This window comes from Carcharodon carcharias, chromosome 12 (assembly GCF_017639515.1).
Source record: "Carcharodon carcharias isolate sCarCar2 chromosome 12, sCarCar2.pri, whole genome shotgun sequence".
Lineage (NCBI taxonomy): Eukaryota > Metazoa > Chordata > Chondrichthyes > Lamniformes > Lamnidae > Carcharodon > Carcharodon carcharias.
In genome coordinates, this window is record NC_054478.1 from 44,189,778 (window position 1) to 44,209,297 (window position 19,520).

The 19,520-nt window shown below is 41.3% G+C and overlaps 1 protein-coding gene across 1 annotated transcript in view; it reads left to right on the forward strand.

Moving 5' to 3' along the window:
* Positions 1-19,520, forward strand: part of LOC121284946 (low-density lipoprotein receptor-related protein 1-like) — a 1,922,347-nt gene that overhangs the window by 1,429,702 nt on the left and 473,125 nt on the right. Inside the window, exons 38-41 of the mRNA XM_041200912.1 lie at positions 4,334-4,460; positions 4,618-4,769; positions 5,032-5,156; positions 8,514-8,885. Of these exons, the coding sequence (XP_041056846.1) occupies positions 4,334-4,460; positions 4,618-4,769; positions 5,032-5,156; positions 8,514-8,885 (776 nt within the window). The remainder of the gene's footprint in view (positions 1-4,333; positions 4,461-4,617; positions 4,770-5,031; positions 5,157-8,513; positions 8,886-19,520) is intronic.

A 19,520-nucleotide genomic window follows, 5' to 3' on the forward strand; every position in this document is an offset into this window, starting at 1 on the left:
CTCAGTCCTAAATGATCGACCCCTTATCCGGAGACTGCACCCCAGCCATTGCCCAGCCAAGTCCCTTTGGAGCCTTGTATATTTCAATGAGATCACCTCTCATTCTTCTAAACTCCAGAGAATATAGGCCCAATTTATATATCCTCTCATCAGGTGACAGCCCTCCCTTCCCTGGAACAATTTAGTGAACATTCGCTGGACCACTTCCAATGCAAGTGTATTCCTCCTTAGATATGAAGGCTATAACTGCACACAGTATTCCATGTATGGTCTTACCAAAGCCCTGTAGAATTGTAGCAAGGTTTCTTCATTCCAATCCCCTGGCAATAATGGCCAACATGTAATTTGCTTTCCTAATTACTTGCTAATCATTTGCATTCCTTGTACATGCCCAAGTCTCCCTGAACATCAAACATTAGAAGTTTCATTAAAAAATTCTCTACTTCTCTATCCTTAGTACCAAAGTGAATAACCTCACACTTACACAAAATCTGCCACCTTACTGTCAACTCAGTCAACTATCTATATCTCTCTGCAGTGTCTTTGTGTCCTTCTCACAGCTTATATCCCCACCTAACTTTGTATCATTAGCAAACTTGGATCTATTACTCTTGCTCTCTTTGTCTAAGTCATTAATATAGACTGTAAATCACTGAGGCCCTAACACTGATTCAGGTGACACTAACAATAGCCTGCCACTTTGAAAATACCCAGCTTATCCCTACTCTGTTTCCATCCATGCTCCTGCATCCATGGTAACATACTACCCCTGTCTCCATGATATATCTAACTTTACTGGCTCCATTTAATCTATGCTATTGGTTATATCCTCAAAAGTAAACCCTAATAAATTTGTCAAACGTAATTAACCTTTTGTAAAATCACGTTGACTCTGTCTGGCCATATTATGACTTCTTATGTGCATTGTTAAGACTCCCTTAATAATAAATTTGCAGTATTTTCCCAACGACTGACATCAGGCTAACTGACCTGTCATTCCCTGTTTTCCCTCTTGGCTAGGATCATTCTAGAATCTAGGGAATTTTCAAAAATCATACCCAGGTGCATTCACTAATGGCAATCCATTTCCTGTCACCTGAAATCTTGGGGAGAGGGGTGGATTTTGTCAGCAGTGTGCCATTCCCAACAGCATAACCAGAAATGTACACCACTTCGGCTCTCTTGCTGTTTTCCATTTTCCAAACAATTATAATTAAAATTTAAAGTTCTAGCAGCATGCACGGGAGACGTTTGATCCTGTTGCAGGGATACTTTTCAGGGTAAAACCTGCCATCAGCTGACAATGCTGCAGATACTGGTGGGCTATAAGATGGCCTCCTGATCAAACAGGGAGGGGCAGGCTCTGTGACATAGCTAAAACTTTCCTGCCCAACTCCATTGTCATTAATATAAGACTTAAGAGCTCAAATGTGGCATGAGAGTTTTTTCAAAATCAAATTTCACTTGTAAATATTTCACATTACACTGGTTTCACTTTATTCATGTGGGCATCATTGTTGTTTGTTAAGACTAGCTTAGTCAAAGATCTAAATGTTTTGGCAAGCTTCACGGTTGGTATGCATTGATGGTTGCAGGGCAGTTAAGGACATTTCCTTTATCGTGGAAAAAACATCATTGTGTTTTTTGTTCACTGCTTATTGAATGTTCGTGTTAATGTCTAGTGCTTTATTCGCCACTCTGTGGGACATGGCTGAACTTGTAGGCTCAGCTGGTCCTCCCTTCTATGCATTGTAAAGGACATTGCCTGAGATTACTCTGAGCGGGGTTAACTGAAATATTGTAAATGGACTCAAAGCCTTGTAAGAACCCTGCCAGCCAACACCCTTAAATAAACATACATTTGGACAGCGCTGACACCTTTTATGCCCCTCACATTTTTAGCTTGATTGATTATCCTCACCAGACCCAGTACACTAGGTCCTTCCCACTTCTTCCCTCCATGTCCTTGACCCCACCCTCTCTCCTCGCTTGGATTGCTCTTCCAGTCCTCCATGGCCTGACCCCACTCCACACACCTCCTCTACACTGACTCACGCTTGCTGGTCCCAAGCCTCCATGCAAGCTAACATTCTCCTGCTCCCCTCGTTGTGCCATTGAGTTCAACAAGGAAAACAGCTAACCTCAGACACAACTGCACAAAATCACTGGGTGCATGCCACCTTTAAGCAAGCATGAACTGGGTGCCATGAGATTCTCATGTGCTGCAGACTTTGACTTGAAGGTAATTAAAAATAGTTTTACGCTAATGAGTATTCATGGCAAGCAAACACACCACTGACTTTATCTCTGCATCTCAATCCACCATTGGGAAATCAAGATTTCGTATCCCACCTAAATAAGTTACCCCTCACCGCATGTTTCCTGTTCCTGCGGGCTCCATAAACTCCCCACCCTTGTTCCAGCCTTTGGCCTTCTATTGATTCTTGCCAGATTGGATTAGAAGTCCGGTCTTCCATGTTAAAATGAGTTTATTGCTCACCCCAGTGACTCCATGCATCCTACAACTCATTAAAATCAACCTCCAAATGCTTATTTTGAAAATGAATTATCCTACTTTTATTATGACAAGACAAGATCTTTTATTTGGCATCTGCTTGACTTCCCCTCTGTCAACCCTCACAGCCATTCTATGCTCAGCCTCATTAGCATAATTTCAGCAGGCCCCATACACGATTACCACCTGCCCTAAGGAGCCTAATGGGGTGGGAGAGCATGAGGTAATTAAGGGAGAAGATGGTGCTGCAGACATTATGTGCCACCAGCAGTGGAGTGGGGCTGATCCTGTGGCAGCTAAAGAGGAAGGCCAGTTGAGCTAAAATTATGAAGAAAAAAAATGTTGAAAATACCATTCGTTGGTGGAGGGACTTTACAAGTGTTAAACCCCTTCCTTCCTGTCATTACATACCAGGTAACCTGCTAATATATCTTGCATTTAGCAATACTACAGCTGTAATCATTAAAACTGTAATGGTTGGCTCCATCATTAGTTTAGATTTTTAATATATTGGGTCAGACATATTCCATGGCTGCCATCACTTCCAGCAGAAAATCCTAGAAGTGGTAAAGAATCTAAAGGGAGCCAGAAAAGTGCCTACTTCTATCTGACTCAGATCCACATAAAATCTGACATAAAAGGAGCAGGACATGTTCCCCTTTCTCCATCAAGGAGAATACATTCTTTGTTACTTCCCCAGGGGAAAGAATATTTCAAATTGAAAGTAGTTCCTCTAGAATATTGTTTCTCTCCAAGCAGCAGTTTAAGCATGGTGATAAACTGAACATTTAAGGAATAAAGCCTATAGTTAATTCTCCAGGCATAAAAAGTCACTATTGCACAATCATTTCAACAGGAAATGGCATTACATGCATCTCAGCTGCGGACTAGCTTTTTTTTCCCCAATAGAAAAGATCAATTTGGTTGAATTTAGCAATACAGTGTTGAGCTTGTCAAATGCCCCAGAAGCAATATAACCCATATGGAGTATCATGACTGGGAGAGGGTTAATCACTCTTTGGCAAGCATAATTCAAATTGCGCAGAGAACCCCTGTCCAGGAACAGCTGCTAAATGAGCACCATCTTCTGGATTTCTTAATGTATTACAAGGTTAATGTTTATTAAATGTAAATTAATGCTAAATAATCCAGAATATGATGTTCTTAAATATAGACAAATACCTATAGCTGGATTTAATGCTTCCGCATCGATGGGTTTGAAGGTGGGGTGGCAGTTGTGGTAGGCTTGTTAAATCCAGTGATCTACCCGTCATCTGTCCGCCTGCCCCTGCCCCCCTGCAAATATACCAGTAGCGGGGGAGGTGATGGGTGGCCTATCCGCCAATGGGACCTGAAGGCCTTTAAGTGGGCAATTAATGTAAAAGATAATTCAGCTTTCTTTCTGGTTAACTGGATTATGTACCCTCTAAAATAAGCCTGACTTAATACATCCTATCTATTGACCATAAATTTAGATTTGTACCAGCCACTTCCAGCACAGTGATTATGTACAGCCTCAAAGACTTACTATGCAGTGTCAGTTATATGCTAGTATTAGTAATGCGAATCTCATAATTAAAACTATATATTACTAAAAATATAATTTGCATTTTTCACTCAATGTCTTTGGCCTTGCTATGACTCCAGCAGTGTTGTGTAGCAATGGCCTATGAGATAGTACCGTGTAAGGAATGAGTTACATTAATGCATATGGCGTTTTCTTTTGGGTGGTAATAGCAATGGGTCCATAATCATACATATAAAAAGTTGGGCGTGTTCTAATAATATCTAACCTTTGCTGTCAATCTTTTCACAAAGGTTCATGTTCTGGGCAGAATGGGGACGGAAGCCTTGCATTGGCAGAGCACAGTTGGATGGATCAGAACAAATTGTCTTAGTGAGCTCCAACATTGCATGGCCAAATGGAATATCAATTGACTATGAGGTTTGCTACCAAGTTTGCTCCAAAGAATATCTGCAACGTTTTCCTTCAATTACATTTTAGCATTTTTTTCCTTCTTTTAGCTCTTTTTTTTTAAAAATAAGATGCTACGATCACTCATAAAAAGTCTGCTGATATTTACTATGCAATTGATCTACAGGAAAATAAATTATATTGGTGCGATGCCCGTACTGACAAGATAGAAAGAGTTGACCTTGAAACTGGAGAAAACCGAGAGATTGTGCTGTCAGGCAACAACATGGATATGTTTTCAGTTGCAGTCTTTGGGGTTTACATCTTCTGGTCTGACAGGTAATTTATTTTCCCAAAATTGTTTAGAATTTAGAATGTTCTTGCACTACCTGATTTCCTATCCATGTAGGATTAGCTCTTTCCGAACAAGGTCATAATAAGAATCCTGAATGGACATCATTTCCTGACATGAACCATTTCTGATATTGGAATTTGAACCACAGAAGTGTCTAACACAGGACTGGCTTTTGTGCCTCTTTTCTGTGTAAGCCATTACTTTAATTAAGTGAATCTGTTAATTAACTGTTTGAATTTTTGACAGAGCACATGCCAACGGATCAATCAAGAGAGGGTACAAGAACAATGCTACAGATGCCGTTACCGTGAGAACGCATCTAGGGGTAAACCTGAAGGGTGTGAAGATTTTCAACCAAGCCAGAGAAAAAGGTCTATTCATTATTTTTTATTGTTTTGTGTGGGAGGCCCATTACATTTAGCATTGCACAGGACCTGTTACTGAATGAATAGGTACCTAATTTTAGTGAATTTTGTAACCTGTTTGTAAACATTTACAAAAAAATTATGTTGGACAAAAATATTGCATTCTTTGTGGGGTTTTATCAGATAATATATCCTTCTAATGTTATAATGCAGTTAAATGAACAGCAAAAGGTGTCTGGATAATCCTTCAAGTATAAATAATGTGTCAAGGATGAACTGTTCAGTTTTTCTGTTTGTAAATGTCTCCGTCTTTATATGGCTGACACTTCAATTCACCCAGCTTGTGAAGTAAGTATTACTGCATCTCAATCAGGCTGATAGTTCAGTTTGCTGCAAACACGTTTTCTTTTGAAAAAGTATATTTAACTGCTAGCATGATTAAAGGAGGTTGACTTCCTGAAGTTGATTAATGGTTTACCATTGTAACCTGAGTTATGGACTATTGTCAGACAATCCCAGCTGGAGATACAAGGTGATTGTGGGAGGACAAAGTATAGTAGCATCAACCAAAGGGAATTGGGGAATTAATGGAGACATCGTGCAATACAAATGACTGAAAATATAGAGCCATTTTACCTTAAAGAAAAACTTACAATTATGATTATTTTAATGGTGTACACTTCATATCTGTGTTGGCTTGGGTAGTTCAGTGATAGAACACTTTGGAGTACAGAGCTTTTGCTAAGGTGCATTCGGGGGATGCAGTCTGACACTCAGAAGACCTAAAAGGATGGATGTTGTGAAGCTGATTTCCTCCCTACCTTCTTTGCATATGGGCACCAGTCAGACACAGTAGACCCTAGTACGAACCGGTTCAAGTCAGCAGTCTATTCCCAATGCACCTCAGGTGAAAGCGTGACAAGGCGTTGTTCCTGGAAAGAGCACCAAAATGGAACTGTTCCTGTAGGCTTTAATGGGTTTACCACAGAGGTAATGGCTGTAACACTGGGGCCAAGCGCAGTAGAGATGAGTGAATTTTAACTTTTAACGCTCAGCAGATTTCAAGCATGTAAGCAGTTAAAAATGAGAAGACTCTTTACCCACTTGTAACTTGATCCTTTCCCACAAGGTTACAGACTGTTCAGGCATCAACAAAACTGGTGAGGACCTTGTGAATTCATTAATATTGAAGTCTCCACTAGCTCAATAGGACTCTGAATCCATTTAATGGGGCCTCAGAATGGAAGTTTCAGACCAAAATAGGTCTAATTTTCCCCCCAAAATATACTTTATACATAAATTTGTAAAAGTACATTACAAAACATTTCAACTTGAAAATTACAGAAATTCGTTTTGTCTCAATAGAGTGTGTTCCACTCCTGGGTGCCTCTGTCCAATTATAATTCTCTTGATATTTACAATATACATTTCATGTCATGCATGCAGCCTGGGGGTGAAACATTTTGAATTGAAGAATTACAGAAAGTGCAATAGAATTTAACTTCCCTTCATACAGCACGGGGAGCATTTTCTCCCCGTCGGGCAGGCCGGTCAGGAGCGGGCGCGGAGCCAATCATCGCCCATGATCGGCTGCGTGCTGCCATTTTACATGGGTAGGCCAATTAAGGTCCACCCAGCATAAAGCGTGCCTGGAAGTGCTCAGCGCTACCTCTGTGGGCTGTGGGGGGAGGGGGGCGGGGTGGGAGGTTGGAGAGTCGGGGCCTGCGCTCTTTCGCACATGTGCACAAAAGAGTGCAGAAATCTCCCTGAGGCACGGAGCTGCCTCAGGGAGATTAATTTCATAATGTGAATTTTAAATAAAGAAGCTAAGAAATCATTTACACATGTCCCCTCATGTGGCAGCTGGGACATGTTTTAAAATTTTTAAAAATATTTGTTAATGTTATAAACCCTTCATGAAATCTCATCCCGCCCATGGATGAGGCTTCATGAAAATGCGAAAGCCGCCTGGGCTCTTCACCTACCCGCCAACCTTAAGGTTGGACGCACAGCTTTCTCAATTGGCTTAATTGTTTGATTAATGGCCTTAACAGGCTTCTGACAATTTGGCAGGCCTGCAGCCGACTCCGGTGCGCGCCTGCTGAACGGAAGATCAGAATGACGTGCAGTCAGGACGCACGCCCAATGTCACCACGCATCATTTTATGCGTCAGCGTGCAGGGCCCATCCCCACACGCCTAACAGAAGATACTGCCCATGAGGTGCCTCAATACAGTTTCAATACTCGTGATATTCGCAAAGTACATTCAATGCCAGCCACTAGCTGGGGGGTTTTACATATTTTCCAGCCCCTCAGTGTACCATGACTGAAAAGATTTAGACAGTGACTTTTCTCCACTGTGCCTCTACGGCTGCCAGATTGAGACTGAAATAGATCTTCTGCTAGTCTGCAGACTGAACAGGACCACCAATGCCAGAAACTACTCTATGCCCTCATCCTTCCTGTTCTGGCAATATTTAAATGAGGCCTAGATGTTAAAGTACCCTGCACCTGAAATCAGATTTTTTTTCTGCAAAATGGAGGGAGATGGAGGAAGAAACCAAGACAGGGCATCCCCACACAAATTGTAGGGCGAGCCCTAACCACCTCTCCAGCTCAAAAATTGCCTCATATAGCTTACAGGCCGGAGAAAAAGAAACTGATGTCGGGTTTCACGCCTGCCTAATCCCCATCTGCCCAAAACCCATTTGGGGTTAAACCCTAGTCATGTGCTATTGCATAAACTGATAAATCCAGGATATGAACGTCAACTGTCGAGATTGAAGCATACTTTTCTTAGATATTGTTAAGGGTGATCCAAGTTCTGGCCTTTAGGATTGGATACTTAGGTTTTGTATTATGAATACCTAAATTTTGGAACCCCAGCAACTGTTGTGCCTTGTCACATCTCTTAAACATCTTAACATATGCATATTTAACATACCATGTGTCCGGGTGCTAAAGTATTTTTTTGTTGAAATCCAGCAAGCTAAGAGAGGGACAGTGAGTAAGTTTTTGGTGATCCAAAACTATAACACAGTGTCGGAACACTGGGTCAGCATCTACCAGGTTATTAAAATTAAGGACGCAGCAGAAATGTTTAAGTGAAAGCAAGTTCTGCAAATACACTGCAACACCCAATCCAATTTAGAAATAATTTATGATGTCTCCCTTTCCTTGGGTAAAGTAAATGATCAAGCATGAAATCAAATTGGTCAGACATTTATATGCAACAGACAATGCCACATCCTTGAAGATCCAAAATGCTGGATTTAAAACCAGTTTTTTTTTTTCCCCTGCTGCCTGCATTCTATCAGCCAAAGCTCATTAACCGATATTGATGCAAAACTATATCTTGGCAGGTACCAATATTTGTGCAAAGAACAATGGTGGATGCCAGCAGCTTTGCTTGTACCGAGGAAAGGGTCAGAAAACCTGCGGATGTTCATACAGTGTTCTTGCTGAGGATGCAGTCAGCTGTCATGATTATGATGGGTACTTGGTGTATTCAGAAAGAACAATATTGAAGAGCATCCACCTCACAGATGAAACGAATTTAAACCCTCCAATAAGACCATATGAAAAACCAGAATACTTCAAAAATGTGATAGCCTTGACGTTTGATTACCGGAGAAGTGCAAGGAGAACCAATCGAATATTTATGAGTGATGTTCATTTCGGAAATATCCAGCTTATCAACGACGACTGGACAGGCAGAAGAGTAATTGTAGAGAGTAAGTACAGACCTGAAATGATTGAACACTATTCCCATTGCATATTATTCCTATTGTATATACTCCACTGATCATTTGCACTTTGACTATAATACTCAATCAGCAGAATAAGAAATCCATAGAGTGTATGATGCTCATTTACTAGTTGATGAAGGAGTATAGTGGTGCAGTTGTTATGTATCTGATCTAGTAATCTAGAGGCATTGACGTGAGGACTTGAATTCAGTTTTAAAACTTGAGAAATAAGAAGCTGGTATCAGTAAAAGTAATCACATGAAGCTGTTAGATGGTGTTTAGAAACCTCACTGTTTCATTAATGCACATGAGGGAAAGAAATTTGCTATCCTCACCTGGTCTGACCCCAGTCCCACACCACTGTGATTGTCTCTTAACTGCCCTCTGGAGTGGCCTAGTTACCAGATGTACAAGAAGAAGGTGAATCACCACTTTCTTAGGGCAACTTAGAGATGCTCAATAAATGGCAAACTTGCCAGTGATGCCCATATTCTGAGAACGATCCAACACAACTGTGCTTCTTTAATTTAGAAAGTGTTCCATGGTGATGCATGACTAATATAATGGTTATTGTCACATCATAAGTCAAAATAATATCCAGTGGCAAAATGCACATGATGTTGCTTGGAAAGGTAAGAGGGTTGTAAATATATTCGATAGTTCTAACATTCAGAATTCATCAAAAATATGGTTCTCAAGATGATTAATATAGGGTATTTGTATAATTTGAGTTTCGCAGGTCATGTTCTTCAATATTATTTAACGATCAACCTTAAACTGTACAGTTTTATTAAAATGTGTTTTCTCCCCTCTGTCCCCTTCATGCAGTGCACTCTTGAAGGTGCTAACTGCTGGCTGGGATTTTGTTTGATGGATGCTGATCATCTTCCAATATTTGGCTCAAGTCATTCTGCATGAGTGAGCCCATAAAATATATTTCCATGAATCATTTTAAAAATAAGCTGGAAAAGAGAAGTACTAAAAGGCATGGGGAACAAGCAGGAGAGTGAGAATAGATTTGGATAAAGAACCGATGCAGGTTTGAAAGACCATATGGCTTGTCCCACTGCTGTAATAGTCTTTGATTCTGTGTTGGCAAACTATTTGAACACTAGAGACAGTTACACACAGAGCTTGCAATAGAAATGCTGGTTAGCCATCAAGATAGGGTACCCTAAGTAATGTTCCCATCCCTGGTCCAGAGCTGTTGAGGGAAATTATAACATCCCTTTCCCTGCATAGATCAACTAATTTCAGAAACAATGAATTAAAGCCAGAACAGTTTGGTCTGTATTGTTCAACTATTTATTGCCAGCTGAGGCATTGTTGAAGTTGAGGAACTGTAAAAATATATTTGAGAGGCCTTAAAATATCCTCTGGAATAGTTCTTCTAGGAAATAATGATGACTAACCCAGTAGTTTGAAGGACAAACTTACAGTACAAGCAATGTCTGCTGCTTCCAGTTTATTTGTTACCTTTTACAGATTTTATTTATGGTCAAAGTAAAATCACATGAGTGTTGAAGGTAGACATAGAAGGATATACGTGCAGTGAATTTGCTTGTCTAATTCTATGGAGTAAATTTTCCACCTGAGAGATTATCTGGTAGAGCGGATCCCCTGTCTATTATATAAACCATCAAATTTTCATCCTTTAACCTCTAGGGCAGTATTTTACGGCCCCGTTTCTGTGGGGCTGGGGCTGTAAAATGCGGCGGGCTGTTATAAATGCCATTGACGACAGCGGGAATGTAAAACCCCACCGTCGTAAAATTCTGCCCCTCAGGTGGATGATCTGTTCTGTCCAATTACTGTCTGGGGAGAGGTTGAAGATTTACCCCAACATTATTTAAGTGGCACCTTTGACAGAAAGTTAGTTAGCCCAAATTTCTGGATTTTGACATTAAGGTTGATGCAACATGAGGAATGTACTGATTATTGATTTCTATCTTCTTTTTATATTTGTCAAAGCTTTAAAACCAAACATAAGTGCTTCCAAGACAGTTGGAAAATATATTTGACACTAAAAGCATTGCCTGGTGCTGCCAAAGTCAATTGATGTTGACAATAATAAATCTAAGACATCATAGTCCATGGAAATATCACTGCTTATTATCATATTCCATGTATATGTTCTTGGCATATCACAGGCATACATTTTGACTCATATCTCACAGTGGAATTATATTTTTATAAAGATAATTTTATGCAGTGTGCGAAGTGCCATTTTTTCAGATCACCTGTTGATCTCTTTGTACAGAACAAGCAATAAAAAAGATGCAGTAATCAACTTTACAGCGGATTATCAATAAGACATGCATTGTCAAGACAAGAATGCAACATTTACTTCCATTATTTAAATATTAAATCCTAGTGAAAGATTGTTCAAGTTAGATGTCACCTTTAATAGTTGATTTATAGGAACAACCTAACAATGAGGAGAATATCAAACTGCTGAATGCTGAAAGTTGACACAGATATATTATCTGCTGTAAGTTAGACTACAGTAAACAGCTTACACGTTGAATTTGAACTATTTAATTAGATGAGCAAGCTGGTTAAGGTGTCAGAATTCTTCATTTCAAAAGATTTGATGGTACTATATCATTTCTGTACAGATTTAGATTGTGCTTTATATGTAAAACATAAGCAAATAGAATTGTTTCTAATTAGAATTAAGGCAAAATTCTGCTCAGTTACAAGAGTAAAAAGGATTAGAAAATAAAGGATTTTGCCTGGTGAGCAATGATGTTCACAGGCTGGAGGTTTTTTTTCAACTTTCTCTTTAGGACACAGAGCAAAAGCGATCAGCTGAGGATTGAAACTATTTTAAATTATTGGATTTATTGACATTGAACCAATTGGCTGTACATATAGAGATGCCTATAACCTTAGCAAAATAACTCAAAACTCAGAATAATCATGGAGGACTTATTTCTTTGTTGACATCCATATTGATGACTATATTCTGGCCTGTCTTCCTCTTTCACTATAAAATGGATGCTGTTATATTGTTCTTACTGGTGCAAAAGAGAATAGTTTCTCAGTCTTTCAAGTTTTTGCTGGGTAGCTGTCTCAACTTGAACCTTGCCCCATCCCCATGTTGGTGCATAAGTTTCAATTTAAGTAAGTAATAGTGATATTTTAGTATTGCTGAAGAAAGAGACATGCTGTCTAAGCTTTTCATCATGCATTCGTCAGGATAACTTGCAAGAAATTACCAAACTGTAACAGGGAAAGAACAATTTATACTGCGTGAGGTGAGAGTGCTGACTGGATGGCAAGTGGACTCTGACTGGTGGAGGCATTGCCATGGAGAATGCAGCATGGAGCATTTAGCTGCCCAGTTTTGTTCAAATTCAAAACGGGCAGATCACCTGTGATTGGTCAAGCCATTGCCCTGGGGAATGAACCAGAGAATGACTGTTCCCTAAGCTTTTGTTTAGATGAAAAATCATTATATATCATGCCTCAGTATGTATTCTTGGCCAAGAGCTCATCCAGCTATTGGAATTGTAGAACAACTGCTCCCAAGAGGAAACATTGTTCGATTGGCAGCTCAGTTTTCTGATCTCTGTGGTCAATTTCACAATGTTTCAAGACTTTGTGGCTTGTGGTTTATGACACTTCAAAGGGCCTGGATGGTTGATACTTTTATTAATTTGTACTTCAGACTTTTTCAATAGGAGAAATTTCTCAATTAATGACTTTTTTGCAAGGGTTCTTTTTAAACATTCAACTTTGCACTATAGGGCTCATTGGTTCTAGAAAGTGCGCTGTGGGTCAATGGGGATGAAAGTGCCATAGCTTTCTGGGACACAAGGTGGTCCCCCAGGACTGATTATGCCATCCCAGCCCTAAACAAACCCACGTCAGGTGGCTGAAAATGGAGGCCAGGGGACTGTATATTAAATTTCCCACCAGCCACCATTTTGACCAGTGGAGGGTTGCGAACTGACAGGCGCACTATTTGACTTTGGATTCAGACTCTTAAATGCCTGTCTCAATTTTGAATTCCCATGGGTTTGAGATTTTCTTTGACGCCGGTAGATTCCTGAGGTCTGTATGAAACACATCAGGTCAATCAATTTGTGAATCTTGAGGGAAGCCTGTTGTGGAGTTGGGAAGCTTTTGACAGATAAATTTAAAAGAACTTACACCTTCATAATGAGATGTCTATGATAAGTTCAGTATGCTTTTAATTCAGCAATGAATTATAAGACTTTGTTCTTAAAAAGTAAGTAACCATTAAATTGACCTGCATTGTGTAAGGGTTCCAAAAATTAGAATATTTTCTCCAGTGAATAAAGGGCTTTTATCCATTCTACAGCATTAATACTCAGATATTAATGTGTCACCTTGACCCTGTGCTTCGATTTTTACGTTGAGTTAAAGCCCAGACATTTGTTAAGCCTTAAAACTGAACAAATGCCTGGCTTCTTTGATTGAAGTCCATCTGTTGAGCCTTTAAAAAAAAAACTGATCAGATGACTACGCATCTGTTCAGTCAACTTCAAAACTTTGTTGTATTCAGCCCTTGGGGGTTCGTTTATACAGCTGTGCAGTAGAACCTCATTATGAGTTTTAAACCCCACTAATGGATTTAACCCAGCAGAGGTTGTTTTCACACCTGGCAAGGGAACTGTGATCTTTGTTTGATTGACAGTTTTATGACTGTTTAATAGGATTAGATTTCAGATTTCCAGCATCTGCAGTATTTTGCTTTTATCTTAGATTTCTATGAAGTTGTTTTTGAATGGCTAATTGTTTATTTTGACAGATTTATGATCACTTAGGAATACATTTTCAAGAGGAGTTTGAATGGCTGTGTGTTCAGTTGACAGTTGCAGGAGCTCCTAAGTGGAGCAATCTTTTTCAAGTAGTGCTTGAATAGATGGTTGTTTATATTGATGGCATCATGAGCATTTCAGAGACATCCCAGTGTTATTATAGGGCTGATGAGTTCTGTCCATAACAGATACTGGTTGAGTGGGTATGGAGGATGCATTGGAGCATGGAGACAGCATGAAGGGAATGGAGGGACATGGGAAATATGAGGGGCATGCAGGGGTCATGGGGGTATGGAGGTAGCATCAGTGTGAGTGGTGGGGTGAGGGGAATAACTTATACATGCGGGTTTATGCAGAATGTGGCAATGCAACATCGGGAAATTTCCAACTCATGATTCTCGGCTCTAATGTGGAAATCCGGCACCCATCTGTATGAGTAAGTGTACCTCATGGGTCAGACTCAGGCTGTAGCACCCCTATTGCTGTGGGGACAGGTAAACTCTGTGCACTTCCTTACTCCTGTGCGAGGGTAATAACTAACAGTGGAGCCAGATGGAAAGAGAACAGCAACTCCCATGGTCTATTCCATCCTTCCCTTTATCCTAGTTTCTCTGCTTATAGTTCTGATGGTTGTCAAAACTCAAAACAGGATTGACAGGGCATGTGGTGGACATTATTCCCTCCTCATCTGAGCAACATCTTCTATAAATCAGTCCACTGAAACTTCCAAAATGCTGCCAATTGGAGCTGTCTAAGCATAAATGAGACAACCTATGTCTCTAAACACAGCCATAGCTGTATGAGGATCTGCAGTGGACAGCATGGAACTGCTTCTCTTTCCAAGCTTCACTGCCTAACTTCCACAATGTGCGTCAGCATGTCTCACATTCAGAACGTGCCCTTCTCCACACTTATCACAATGGTGGAGAAGCTGGCAGGCACATGACTCAATGACCACAACTGTCTATCAGTACTGCATTTATGGAATAATGCTGTTAGTATGAAAGAATGCTACAACAAAAACTTATTCATGGTACTATGAGGTACAATTAATAAGTCCATTGATATTTGATATGCTGTACATGATTTTCTACCTTAGCACAACTGGAGAGGTCATTAAAATTTTTGCAGTGCAGCAGCCAAATCTGAGGAGCAATTTTGTTTGCATTTACATGGAATGCTACCTCCCGAATCATTTGACACTGCATACAATGGCCATTCACAGGGTAAAGAATCACTGTTCAGCGCATTATTATAAAATTTGTGCAGCTCCTGCCTACTTGCACAATAATTGATTGATATTACTGCAAAAATGTCCCTTTAAACAGCTGCAGCCCTTAAGAGCTACAGGAGTATAAAATTTTCAATCACTATTGAGTGGTCGGCCAATCCGAAGCATGATTCATACCTGCAGCTAGGCTGAGCAGGCTCGAAGGGCTGAATGGCCTACTCCTGCTCCTAGTTTCTATGCTTCTATATGTGTTAATAAGGCTGAACTTGGAAAGCTTGGTGGGTTCAAAAGTCACTGGGCAGAATCCTCCCAGATTTGCACTAGATGCAGTAGCGGGCGTGTAAAATTACTTTTTTACCTGCCGGCCACAGTGGCGGGTTTTCACACTGTATCATCCCAAACCCACTGTATTACTTATGCGTTCCCGGCAAACACGCCGCTTCCATGCCAGGTGGGCTCTCATTCTCCCTCCACACCATCACCTCGCGGGTTCATCACGCCGGGCGTCATGTTTAAAGTCCAGCCGTGCGCACAGATCTCAGAACTTCCAGCCACAACTACTGCAGGGAAAATGTCCACGAAAGGCAAAAAGACTGCAGCCTCCAGGTTTAATGACGCATCACTGGAATGCCAGTTGAATGCCATGGAGGCCCACCGTGATGTCCTCTACCCCCTGGTCTGGCCGCAGGTTGGGCAGCGGCATCACCAATCCAGCATGGCAAGCGGTGGCAGAGGTGGTCAGTGCCAATGCTGCACAGAAGAGGTTGACCATCCAAAGCAGATGGAGGATGAATGATCTCATCCGTGCAGCCAGGATAAGGCAACCATCTCATCACTCTAAATTCACACCTATCACACCTATCACACATTCATTAGCATCTCACCCACTGCCAGCTCAAGGGACATCACCACCCATTCTCACACACATACCCTCACATGTTCATCTGGCCTCACCTCCTTTGGAGACTGCCTCCTCAGCCCTCACCATCTTGAGGCCACTTGCACAGATCAATATGTGCCCCCACACACACCCTCCATCCCCAGTACAGTCCTGCAGCCTCTTCCCTTGCCTGAGGCCACTTCTCCCCCTTCCCCAAGCAAAACCTCACCCTGCAGCTATTGAAAAGCCACCCCCATATGGCTGATCTGACGTTTAGAAACCTACCCGTGAGCTCCCTAAAAGTGATGTGGTGTTGTCTATGAAGCCTGGCGCTGATGACTGTGAGTGCTGACTGAAAGAAGGTGAACAAACCTTGAAATCCCGCATGATGTGCAGCCCGCCTGGTACTCGTCGCTTATGTGCTGTTGTGAAATACTTCGGTGTGTTTTCCCGGCGATGTGGGTGGACGAGCCAGCGGTCGGGCAGGGGGGGCTGAGTCCGCCAGCCTGGCCTTATGGTGATATGCGGATGTAATACAATGAGACCCCTGATGTCCGAAGGCGGGAAATGTGGCCTGCCATCGGCGAATTGAGCGGATGATCGCAAACTGGTTTTACACCGTCGTGAAACTGAACACGCCATACTGTCCACTCATGCTGCTGAACATGCCCGACGCCGGTGGGCGTGGAAAATCCCGGCCATTAACTCGTGCAGCTTAATCCAGGTGCATTCACTTCCCACTTGTTCCAAATATAAGATTAAAATTGGCCCCGCTAACTCACAGTGTAAAAATGCTGGCAGCCCTCTGGTGTCTTGAGGGGACATGGTGGTGCAGTGGTAATGTAACTGGACTAATGTCACTAGTAATCCAGTGGCCCAAGCTAATGCCCTGGGACACGGGTTTGACTGCTCTCTGAAATGGCCTGCCAAGCCATTCCGTTCAAGGGCAATTAGGGATGGGCAACAAATACTAGCCTAGCCAGTGATGCCCAGTTAAAGAATAGATATTTATAAAAACCAAGTGGCCATCCTTTCAGGTAAGGGGCAAAACAGTGAGGGAGAAATTCTCTCACATTCTTCATTGCAATCTCAGAAATTTAGGACAATGAGGCCTGCTGCCACCTCTCAGACCTAATCCAGATTACTCTGGTGCATTTCTGGCCTATGTTCCTCTTTTAGTGCTGCCACCTGGGTTTTCCATGTGGAAGGTCACAATGGACCTCAAAAAGTAGTGGCAAATTCCTCAAATTACTCCCCTATAATCGGGCTTCATCACTCATCTGTAGAAGGGCTTTATCTCACTGGATGGGAGCATAAATCCCCTAGAACATCAGTGAGCTATTTAGCAGTCGAGCCTAGCCCAATCCTGGCGTTGCACAAATCCACATGTTTTCTACGTTCCAGCTTACGTCATTAGGCAATGTCAACATTTGAGGAGAACAGTCAGGTCTCTACAGAACAAGCGAGTACACTGCAAAGCCAGTGCTGTCATCCACACCTCCAACAGTGATTCTATATGTAATATCTGAAATTGGATCGACAAATCAAAATTTTGTTTAACACCACAAATGAGACGACACCAACTTAGACAGAGAACAAGTGGTCTTGCTGAACGCTCATCCGAAGCTGCAGGAGAATCCATCACATTCTAATACAGGAACTAGATAGTGAACAGGAATGAGAAATACCTGGCTTATTTATTATTTCTCTGTCCTAGGCCTGGGATTCATCTAAACTGGCTGTGAGCTCATGATTTATGAATTTGTTTTTGACAGTAAGATGACAAAGGCTTCAAATTTTATCTTGCTAGATGTTTGAATTCATTTCCCTACTGGTCACACTGCATTTTACATAACATTTTTGCTCAAATATTAAGTATTTTATTTCAAGTGAGACCCGAAAAAGGCCTATTCCAGTTCTCATCTATCTGTGTCAGTGCAGGGTATGTCTGTAATTGAGGTAGGCGGCTGTGGTATTTCACTACCACAGTAATATTTTAGGAATTGATATTTCTGAGTTGAAATATGATCTGTTTTGGCATCAGCAACCATAAAATTTGATGAACTCCCACCATTATTCTATGTTACATTATGCCCCGTGTAACCCTGAGGTTGGAGATAACAACAGAGTGAAGGAGATTCAGCTTTAACTGTGCCCAGCTACATAACACAGAATGCTCTGACAATGGTTTAGCTGGTTTAATGTATATTTTTTAATCCTACTCAAATCCATCAGAATTGTAGGTACTATTTTATTTGAAATGATAATATATATCAAGACTGATCAGTTGCTCCATTTTGAATTGCGTATCATTGGCAGGGTTTTCTGTCCAGTCTGGTAACAGACAGTTACAAATATCCCTCTTCTTCCAACCTCACTGGGCAAATGCATCATATGATATGATATCATATGTTTAACCTGAGGTTCCAGGTTCAATGCTTCATCTATACCAAGTTAACTAGAATTAACCTCATTTGACCCCAAGCTAAGAAGGGAGAAAATCAGCTAGAATAAGCAATATTGGTTACTATTTATTGGCATAGATGGGATATGATGATACTCTAACTTGATAAGTGCCTGTTACTATTTGCCACCTAGATTCTGACCTTGCATGCCTTGTGTATGGCTTTAAGGTTACTGAAAATGGTGCAATATCAGGTAGAAACATAGAACCTAGGAGCAAGTGTAGGCCATTCAGCCCTTCAAGCCTGCTCCGCCATTCAATATGACCATAGCTGATCCTCTATCTCAACACCATATTCCCTCTTTCTCTCCATACCCATTGATGCCCCTAATATCCAAAAATGTATCAATTTCTTTCTTGAATATACTCAGTTACCAGGCCTCCATAGCGTTCTGTGGTAGAGGATTCCACAGGATGACCGCCCTCTGAGTGAAGAAAATTTTCATTACCTCAGTCCTAAATGACCTGGCCCATATCTTAAGACTGTGGCCCCTGGTTCTAGACACCACCAAGAACCACCCCCCCCCCCCCACCCCCAACCCTCCCCCCCCCCCCTCCCCCCACCCACCAACCAGGGAAAACATCCTCCCTCCTCCCTACATCTAGTCTGTCTAGCCCTGTTAGAATTTTATACATTTCAATCAGACCCCCCTCTCTTTATTCTAAACTCTAGTGAATACAGGCCCAGTCGAACCAACCTCTCCTCATACGATAATCCTGCCATCCCTGGTATCATCCTATAATGAGCCTTTGCTGCACTCCCTCTATGGCAGGTATATCCTTTCTTAGGTATGGAGATCAAAACTGCAGACAATACTCCAGGTGTGGTCTCACCAAGGCTCCATATAACTGCAGGAAGACATCTATACTTCTGAACTCAAATCTTCTTGCAATGAATGTCAACATGCCTTTCTAATTGCTTGCTGCACCTGCCTATTCACTTTCAGTGACCGGTGTACAAGGACACCCAGATCCCTTTGTGTATCCACATTTCTCAATATATCACCATTTCAATAATGCTCTGCCTTTCTGTTTTTCACTCTGAAGCATATAACTTCACATTTAATCTACTGGCATTGTGATAGTCAGCATTTTGCAGTTTGGGGTTACTTCTTGCATGTATTATGTTGCTGGTTTGAATCCTGTACTGTTTGGCTTATTTTCCGAAATGTGCACAATACAGTTCTGTAAGAGAAAGTTATTAAGGTTATTCTTATTTTTTTTATATATGTGTTTTATAATTAGAGATGTATAT